The sequence below is a fragment of the Sinocyclocheilus rhinocerous genome, unplaced genomic scaffold (genome assembly GCF_001515625.1).
Source record: "Sinocyclocheilus rhinocerous isolate Xijiao unplaced genomic scaffold, SAMN03320098_v1.1 scaffold326, whole genome shotgun sequence".
Classification (NCBI taxonomy): domain Eukaryota; kingdom Metazoa; phylum Chordata; class Actinopteri; order Cypriniformes; family Cyprinidae; genus Sinocyclocheilus; species Sinocyclocheilus rhinocerous.
The window spans coordinates 71,288-82,020 of NW_015647024.1; the positions used below are offsets into that span (position 1 = coordinate 71,288).

Sequence of the window (10,733 nt, forward strand, 5' to 3'; positions counted from 1 at the left end):
TTAATTCTCAATAAAGAACTTCTGTTTTAGATACTCCAGAAATAAAGTCTAACTGGTTAGTAATGCAATAGAGTTGTGCAATCATCTTCTGCTGAGATCTTGAGAGATTTAATGTCTTTTTTATTTCAGTTGATTTCATCTAAGGCTGTGGCTGAAGTCAGTTGTAATTCTTGTTTCTCTTTTCTTCAGTGATTCTGCTCGTTAACAGCAGCTGTTCATCACTAATGCTCAATCAGCACTTAATTAATCACATAATTATCTCATTAACTTTAACACTGCTTCAGTGTTACTTTAACACCCTTTTAGAGTGGGACCATATATGCTCCGAGCAGTGTTACTTTAACACTCGGGATTTTACTGTGTACATTTACATATTTATGTGCTTAATCAAAATACCCTGCAATTGTTCTTTTGGTACAGTATTCTAAACTGGTATATTTAAAATCTGCTAAACTGGAACAACTAAATTTACACTTAATGCACTTTAATCTTGTGTAAGTAGTGCTGAAGTCCAACTAAAGATATACTGAAGTATATTTGATTGTGCTAAAGTGGAACTATTGCAAGTATACTTTAGGTACACTTTAAATATCTTGCATTTAAAGACCAATATCATTAAAATATCGTACAATCCTCAACAATAGAGACATTAAAACACATTTAGACTTAATATTAAGAAATGTGCATTGTGCACAAGTAGTACTCCAAATAAAGGTGAATTATAATTTTTATATCAGTAAGTCTCGAGCGATATGTCAGTAAATATGTTAACAGATTTGAACTATATTTAGTATAAAATAAATGTATTTTAAATATATAAATTTTTTACAAGGGTGGTTTTACCATGTTTGCAATAACATCTGAACCAGTTTATACACCATTACACCATTACATTTAGTACACTAATTCATAAATGCAGAGTCCCTATAAGTATATGTAGAAAAATGTATAAAGATACAGCAAAAATCATCAAAGCACCCTTTTAGAACCTTTAAACAATAAGTACAGTATTGGTACATTTACAATGTATGTGAGATGAAAAATCCAGTTTATTCTGGCCAGGAAGTATTTGTTTGTTAATTGTAAATGCAGTTGCTGGAAGAAGGCAAGACAGCCCCTTTATTTTTATTGAGTAGTGTGTCTTTGTCTCAGCTTGGCATGGCGGGACACTGTTAGGTCTTTACTGCCTCTATCTGTATTAAATAAGTCCACAGTCTTCATAGAACTGGAAACGTCTTTAGAAAGTGTGCTGATCTCTATCACCGATGTTCCTACACCTTGGCAGAAGATGCCTGAGTCTGGAGTGATTCGACCCGTCTCATTTAATACAGTGATGTTTGCATTGACCGTGTCATCTTTAACGCGTCTAGCCAACCTGCCTATGATCGAGGCCCTTGAGTTCTCGGACAGCTCCCACAGGACTATGTAGCACTTTGGGACAAAATGACAAAACATTATGCCATAGTTGGAGGCCAGGATGGCTGAAGCTTGAACAATGTGCCGCTGCTCTGTCTTGTTTCTCTCAATATAAATGGGAATAAAGCAAAGCCAGACAAACAGATGAATCAACATGCTGAAGATGATGACACCAGTCTCATTGAAATCATGGGGGACTTTTCTACCCTTGAAAGCAAGAAAGAAACAAATGAAGGCCAATAGAGCTATGTAACCATGCATCACCCCAAAACCTACAATGGAGCCCTCATCACAGACAACGTATTTTTCCATGCCAGTTCCAGGCCACTTTAAATCTGGGTGAGGAGACCCGAAAACCAGCCAGAACAATAGGATGATACCTTGGCCACCGGTAAGCAGGCCCAAATTGATAAGAGGCTTGTAGAGTTTTTTAAGCTTATGCTGGCTGTCTGGATCAAAGGCCATGAAAGCCAGGAAAGTGCGGTAGGCTTTAACCAGTATGCATGAGACACAGAGGGTGAAACCGAGACCGTACACGGCCTGCTGTGCCCGACACAGATGCTCGTTTGGCCTGCTGATGAACATGATTACACTGACGAAGCTGACCGCCAACCCCAGTAACATGAAACAAGACATTGTATTGTCAGCCTTTTTGATTACTATTGTGTTTCTGTGCACATAGAAAATGATGAGTGAAGTCAACACTAAAACCAAGCCTATTGCCGTGGCTGCTAACAGAGCTATGGGATAACTGTCATTCCAATCCAGATACTTCTCCTCGAATTTCCTGCATTTACTGTCTCCTTTATTAGACCACATTCCTTTGGGACATCTCAGACATTCAGGTAGATCTGAAAAAGAAAACATGTGTACAGTCATCAGATTTGCAATAGAAATGCAGAATATATAATGCTATCTGTCTTAATGAGCTTTGTTCTTTATTATTGGTACCAAAGCATGTAATATCTCTCTGGATCCCTCTGGAATACTTGATTGTGATCGCTCACTGGCGATGTTTCTGATATCTGTGTCTAGTGACTCTAAATGGATCAGTGTGTTAGTCAGCTGATGTGCTGTACTGGTTTTATGTGTCTTGTATGTTAATGTTCATCTATACATTTATTTGGTAAGTAGTGGAATGATATATAGTCATCGGCTTCACGTTGGGGTTAGTTTTTTTCTTCTTCACCATAATGACCAGCTGACTTTTACACTGTAAAAACAAATCTGTGACATTTACAGTAAAATACCGGCAGCTGTGGTTGCCAGAACTTCACTGTAAATAATATGATAGCAACATTTTAGGTTTTACAGGCTTAAATTCACAATAAAAAACGTATTTCATTAACTAATGTAATGTTAATAGACCAACATATTGAAGTACTAATATCTGTCTTGAACCATTGTAATACACTGATAACCACCAAAAACTGGTGGTGATGAGAAAGTCACATGATGAACCAAAGCTCATCACAAACAGCTTTCCACAAGCTGAGAAGGAAAATACTTATATATACAGTAGAAGGTGCACAGTGTCATTCACACAAACACTAAACACCATCACGGTGACACACTATACTGAAATAATGCAATAAACATTAATTTAACAACATTAGATGTAAGATAAAACCCTAATGTACACAACAGATAAGAAAAAACTAAGAAGAAACATAGCTATTTCAACAAAAAAAACATCAAATATGAACTGTCATGCAGGGAATTCTGGGAGTGTCAATTTACGGCTTTTCACTTTAAATTAAACAATGACTTTTTCTTTTTCACTTCCAAACTTTTTTCACTTTGTTTCAAGGTCATGCCAAGTCAAGTCTCTGTTTGTCTTGTATTTGTTCATGTTTTGGATTTAAATAAACTGCACTTACTCTCCTTCAGTGGATATTGGTTACAGATCCAGTACACACCTTACATTATTCCAGTGGTTCTCTCTGCACTATTTGTGTTTCTCCTTTATCTGAGTGCTCTCCTAATGAGCTGATGATCTGAATCAGGTGTGTTAATTAAGGGGAGTGGGGGGTGACCAGGATTAAGAGCCACTGCATTATCTTGATTAAACAGGTAGACAGACATAGACAAACGAACTGTGGAACAGCAAGAAGCAGTCGATCAGGGGAAAGTCCCAGATATACTGTGAGGAGAGTCCATGCCCTAAGAAGACCAATCAGTCAACCAGATCCCATAACAATTTCTAAGTATGACTCGCTGTTTTGGCACTGTGTTGGAAAATCTAATTAAACCGGGATGAAAATGGGTCTTTGATGTGTTCTCTCTGTTTTTAAAGAGTCAGCATGGGAGCTTCCTTAATTTGTAGAAGTGAAACAAAAGAAAGAATGAACAACAGAATGTGAATTCTAATTACCGAATCCATCAGTATAATTTCCTTCACCACACTGAACGCAGTTGTAGCAGCAGGGGATCTTAGACTGGTTCTTCACAGAACCAGGTGGGCAAGACTCTGAGCACTTGGACCAGAGGAGCTGGAGGATGAAACAGAGGTGTGCTTTAAATGGTTAAAGAAGACATTGTGACTGTGGACAATGATTGTCAGCTGTTTTCTTGTGGCTAGAATTGAAGATGGCACAACTCACTGTGTGATTTATCCACTGGAATTGACTGAGGATCTCCACGTCTCCATTTTTCAAGAGGAATTTTCCCACAATTTCAATAAAGCGTTCATCATTTTTTTCCTTCCACATTATGAGGTCGTAACCATCCGCAAAGTCACCGTTTTCATCAAAGGAATATGTATTGCCATCAAGGGTGAAATTCACACTGCGCATACTTTCCAATAGCTGCAAAAAAGTGTAAGTGTCCTTGAGATTAAAAGAAGTCCTTATTCATGGTCAATGGTTGTTAAATGCTAGTTACAAGAACTCTCCATTAATAAAAAATTGAGACAGACATATGTTACGTGAGTGAGTTTAATGTTCCCAAATGCACATTAAACTCACAGTACATGCAGAGATGGAGTTCACTGCATTTACAGTGAACCAAGTCGCTCTGAGATGCTAAACATAGCAGATCATATCGTGACTATCGTGCAGCCTCTTTTACTGTTTTTTTTTTAATGTTACATTTGATGTGACTAATTATTAGCTTCTCAACTCACGAGCCCCTATTTGGGAAACCCTGATATAGATAATGTTATTTTCTAAATATATGAATGCATTTAACACATAAAGAGTATAAATTAGCATCAGTTAATGTGTTATGAACAAACATTAACAATGAACAGCAAGCTACATTAATATCATGTTAAGGAGCTGAAACTCCCTGTAGAGAGCTGGCTTGAGAAATCTCACCTGCCAGGGAGGGAAGTTGGTATCTCCAGAGCAGGCGGTCTCGTTGCAGGTCAGCAGCGCCCTGAGCCCATGAGCGAAAGCATGTATGGCCACTCTCTCTCTGTAGGCCTCTCTCAGGTCCACTGCCTGCAGCACATCATCTACGGCGCAGGTGGAGGGTGACAGGGAGCAGTTCAGTCGCAACTGCTTGTACTCTTCTATGAAGTCATTTCTTGCTCCTGGCGTTGGCCTGAGGTTTTTCAAGTAGTCTTCGAACCCTGGTGTAATTCCCATGGAAAAGGAAAAGCCAAAGATTTTGCCCACTTTGTTGATGTCTTTCATCTTTGTTAAGAAGCGGTTCATGGACCAGGCGTCGCTCGCGATCCAAATTCTGCTCGTGTTGGTTTGGATCATCTCCTTGAAGAGTTTCTCCACCAGCTGCGGCTTCAGAATGAGCAGCACGACCTTAGCTTCAGATTTTCGTATACTCTGAGCAACATCTTTGATGTGCTTATCGACGTCAACGTGGTCCAAGTAGTGTGGAACCACTTTCTCAAAGTCAGCACATATTTTTCCCTCGGACTCTTGCATGAAGCTTTGGTAGGCCGCTCTACCGTAGTCATCATCTCCATACACGACACCAACCCAGTTCCAGGAGAAATGAGACATGAGTTTGACCAGAGCCTGAGCTTGGTAGACGTCGCTGGGAATCACGCGCATGAAGGACGGATACCGCAGTTTGTCGCTCAGGACTGGAGAAGAGGACGAGCAGCTGATCTGTTGACAGATAAACGTCATGCCTAAGTTTTCTGCAGACCGTGACTAGTTACCTGACTAAAGTTACAGAGAGTTTCACTGGGCTTAAAGCGATGGGTCACCCAAAATGGACAATTCTGCCATCAGAAAGAGAAATTATATAGCTCTTGTCACACAATGAGTCTGCTAAGCTCCAAATATGACTTGTGTGCTACATTCTACGTTTTCAAAATCATACACTAGCGTTGACTAAAGGACAGAAAATGTGTTTACAACAAGTGTTTATCAGTGATAATCTTGCCATTTTTTAATCTAGATGTGGGCCAGAGTCATGTTTTGTTCTTTTCCACACCGAAAGCATCACATGACTTCAGAATGCATGGAATATACAGTACAATGCAAGTCAGGACTACTGATTTGACAAGTGTGGCCAATGTGAACCTGTGTAGTGTGGAAAAGAGCTGCATGAAGATTCTTCAAAAATTATTTCCAGAAGAAATAAAGTCGCACAGGTTTGGAGTGGCATGAGCGTATGTAAAAGATTACAGTATTTGGGGGATTATTCAGGTAAACATTGGCTTTAACAGTTAACAAATTACCTGAGGAAACAGGTAGAGGCTGAGGAGCTTGGCGATAGCGATGGATAACTCTGAGTATCTTTCTCCCAGAATAGCTTTCACTGGCGGACGGAAGTCTGTGTAGTCCACAAGGGCCGGCAGAGATCCATTAACGGCCAGTAAATGTTCCACACAGTGCAGGGCTTTAGTGGGAGATGCACAAGGATCACAGACGTCATATCCCAGCTTTATCCCCGGAAGCAATGTAGAGTTATTGATTTCTTCAATTGTGTGGATGGCGCTCAGTAATTGTAGAAATGTGGTCAGATCAAAACTGGTAAAAAGAGAGAGAGACTTCTTAGTTCCCAGCCCTGGTGCTGGAGTACCTCAGCAGTACGCATTTTGGTTGTCTCTCTTATAGTAAAGATGTGCAGATGTAGGACAAAAAATAATGTGAACACCCATTATTATTATTATTGGTGTTACTTACTATAATTTGTGAAGTCTACACTGAAAAACCAAATGCTGTGATTCTATTTTATTTATATTTCCTTCCTCTATATTCTCAAGTTTGTACATCAGTGTAGTAAAAAAAGCCCTAGTAAAAAAGTAATGTATTTATGTAAACACTATATCATACTAAGTATAGTTCAAATCTATATTAACATATTTACTTACATATGACTCGCACAATGCATATTTCTTATTATTAAGCCTAAAATGTGTTTTAAATGCAAGATGTTTAAAGTGTATCTGAAGTACACTTGCAATAGTTTCACTTTAGCACAATCAAATATACTTCAGTATACTGTATCTTTAGTTGGACCTCAGCACTACTTCCGTCTTTAAATATACCAATTTAGTATACTGTACCAAAAGTACAACTGCAGGGTATTTTTATTAAGCACATAAATATGTAAATGTATTTGTAGTGTACTTAGCACAAAATAAATGTATTTCAAATACATTTTAGTATATTTATTTTTCACTAAGGTAAGTTGTGTTCATCAGTGTTTAGCACAAGCCGTGGGTGAAATGGGAAATGGAAGCCTGTCTGTAACCTTAACAGCCCAATTTATTGGTATTTTAAAAACAACAGTCTTTCTAACAGTCTTTTTACAGAAATACTGCAGCAAAACTCAGACCCTGTTTCCACAAAAACCGACCACAGAGAACTTCACAAAGCCAGTTTTCATGAAAGAGCTGCAACTGCTAAAAACCTTCTAGGCCTCTTCGGTCACTTTAGACAGAAAAATTTGTACGTTTTTTTTTGCTTCATCGGAATGAGATGACACTTGGTGCATTGTGAACACACAAAAAAAATCATAATAAGATTCGGATATGTTAAAGAAGGGGTTCTCAGCTCTGGCCTGCAGGAAAGTGGACCTTGAGTGCCAGAGTTGAGAACACCTGTTTTAAAGTGTTGAAAAATAAAAAGTAACACTTGGTACCTTCACGGTCAAAAATGAGCGACATAGGAAATGAATGGGGGAAAAATCTGATAAAAATTGAATGGAAAATAGCTAATAAAAATTGTATAAATATTGCATAGTATCATATAAATCTCCCCAAAATTCCAAATAATAATCAACAAATATTATTGAACAAAAATATGTTACAGTAATTTGATTTTCCTCTACAGATATTTTTGGAGAGAAGAGTGAGAAGCTGAATCTCTCTTTTTTTAATACTTTGATAACAAGTGAGTTTTCAATTATATTTTGACCACTGAACTAGTAAATGTCCCTGATTTCCATTTGAGAAATCGGGTTAGTGTTAGGAAGAATCCAAATGATAATTTTTCCCTACTGTTCCTGCTTTTGAAAACATAAGAAAGTCTTGTGCATACTCACCCAGTACAAACGAATGGCTGTGGTTTAGTTCGTTTATGAAGGTCGATTACTCTAGAGTGAATTGAACTCAAAATTGCGCAGTTAACGTCTCCATCCAAGTAAGCTCCGCTCAGGGGGTTTTTGCAGTGGACCGAGCACAGCAGCATCACCCCCAGCACACAGAGCTGAAGACAGAACCTCATCATGCTGAATGTGTGCAGATATGGTGCCGAGGGGCTATTTATTCTCAAACTGGTTCTGCTTTTTGGGTGACGTGAGTCGGAAAGCTGGTTTTGGAGGTGACTGTGTCTGAACGTTACCTCTGATGTGCTTCTAGGATTTCCCATGGGCAGAAAAAAAGAGAAGTGGAGAAATTCACCTGTTCAGTCACATTTCTGTCATCCGTGATGGAATGTGAACTCATTCTGCAGGTTACAGTAAAACGGTTGTTTTCGTTTCATTTGCAATGATCAGAAATGATGGCAAAATGCAGAAATGACAGAAGCAGTGTCGTGAGCTGAGACTTCAGGATCCGGAGCTTTAGTGGGTCTGGAGGTGAAACGCTCATGCATCAGTTATGATAAATCAACATTCATATTGTTCATGTGCATTAAAGTTAGATACATGTTTAGAGAGGTCAGTAGCAGCGCTAAAAGAAAAGACACGACCAATGGGATCGGGAAATGAAAAACCAACCAAATGAAGCCATAATTAAAGTAAAAGAAGCAGTGAGAATAAAAGGAAAATGAGGGTTTCTTCATGTGAATCTGGCACGAATACTAACAGAATGTGATCTTAATACAATATAATATCCTACATATTGACACTGACATTTTGTGCCAATTAATATCTGTTGAAGTGAAATGTTGCTTTCAAATATCTGCTACCGCACACAAAAACCAGTCATGATGAAGAAATGATTCATTTTAACCACGACATTTATAGTTTATTTTTTTAATTAGGACCCCCCCATCTGAGGGTTTTCCCCCCTAAAATTATGATTAAAGACCACGCTGTGTATTGTAAATAACAATGTTTTATATTTTAAATAATTGTGTAAGTAGTAAAACAACACAAATGGGGCAAAAATGTGTTAAGTTTAGATACATTTTGAGTCTCCCGCTCCCTTGCCTCACAGTGCTTTGGTCCAAATGCCTGCTTTCCTCTTTTACATCACACACTATCACACTCACACACACACACACATATTTTATTCACTTAAACATCGGATGAAGTGATTATTTACTCTTTAATACAGATGATGCCAATGTATTTTTCGATGAGTCTGCTATGTTAGCAATAATAACGTTACCTGCTTGACGGAAAGGGTTGCCAGGTTTTCACAACAAAACCCGCCCAATCGCTTCTCAAAACTAGCCCAAACTAACCGCGTTTTCGAGGGGGTCCCCCAGTAAAAATCGCGTTCCGGGGGCTAAAATACACGTTATTGGGGTCGCTTCAACCCGCGGCAACAGTGATAAAGTAGCCCAATTCCATGGGAAAACCTCGAACACTGTGACGGTTAGTAATGTCTACAACGGACACGAGCGCTCACGGCCCGACCACAACAGCTTGACGTTGTCTAATTTGGCACGGTCTCCCTCTTTTTCTTATTTGTGTCCCCTTCAAAAATTGCTCTTGAGAAATTTTATGTTTATTGTCCCCCCCCAACTGTTAGACGAAATGTACGCCCCTGTACACAACTGTGGTACAAAGTACAAATCTCCTCTCCCGTATCAGACAACAGCTCTGAAAACTGAGACAAGATCTGCTTTTCTGACTTCTGCAGTTGATTGTAGGGTCAGCCTCACTCTTCCTTTTTACCATTTAAAAAGAAAAATAATCCATAAAAAATGCATCTCAGGTCGTTTTTCTCATTCTTCTCGAGTCAGTTTATTCGTGACTGAAATGAGAGATTCATATCATATGCTTTCATGTTACTAAGAAGCCTTAGCAGAAGTGAACATGAACCGAGTTATAATCTACAAACGTTATTAAACATCTGCTCATAATTCTGAACCTGAAAAAATGAACATGTACACAATAAAATAATATCACTACATGTTTATTTCCTTCACGTGAAACACTTCCCCAGAGAAACCAAATCATTTGATAAAGACAGACATCTGGAAAATGTTTGTGCTCATATTTCATCATGTGCATTCATCACAAACATCATCAGATTAAAGCTGGTAAAGTCAGTCTGTTCTGTTGGACAGATTCTTGAAAACCTCAGTATGTCTGAACTTGGGTTCCTGTCACATTTTGCCATCGACCCACGATGCTGTGTTTGACTTCTAAAGATATATTTGACCAATCTTTTTGGACCCAGATTGTCTTTATTTCCTGATTGATATTCTCGTGAATTTACAGCAGAGTAATAAAAACAGCGGTCTTTGGATTGGTTCCAGGAATGAGATTTTAGAACAGAAACAGAATGTAGTAAAGCTGGATCTACACAAGTCCTCACTCAACAACAGCTATGAAATAAAAACAAACTAGAGCAGGCTTACTGTTCGTGTGACATTTAATAGTTTTATCGTTCTCTTGAATCAAGCCAGGAATGTGCTGCAAGTGTTTACTTTCACTCTATTGACAAAACCATTTTAAGCAGCTCCCGTGAAACATAAACCGTCTTTGTTCAAGCGACTGCTTGAGAGCAGCATTCAGACCCAGAGATAAACAGAAATGTGTTAAACTCCAAATATGCCATAATGGAAATGCAGAGGCACAAAATGTGATATTTTGGGTGTTAAGGTGTCAGTGTGAATTCAAGTGTCAGTATGCATTATGTGAACTGAATGTGGGCAGTGCATGGTTTTACTACAGTAAACTACACTACAGTAACTATAGTAATTTACAATAGTGGATTGTGA

General features: G+C 38.6%; 1 protein-coding gene across 1 annotated transcript; it reads right to left on the minus strand.

Moving 5' to 3' along the window:
- Positions 1-1,067: 1,067 nt before the first annotated feature.
- Positions 1,068-8,060, minus strand: LOC107708306 (G-protein coupled receptor family C group 6 member A-like). Its single transcript, XM_016512492.1, has 6 exons — positions 7,879-8,060; positions 6,068-6,359; positions 4,734-5,489; positions 4,020-4,223; positions 3,791-3,908; positions 1,068-2,267 (listed from the first exon to the last, which is right to left on the minus strand). Exons 1-6 carry the CDS (start codon positions 8,058-8,060, stop codon positions 1,126-1,128), a joined length of 2,694 nt encoding a protein of 897 aa, XP_016367978.1. The 3' UTR covers positions 1,068-1,125.
- Positions 8,061-10,733: the final 2,673 nt, after the last annotated feature.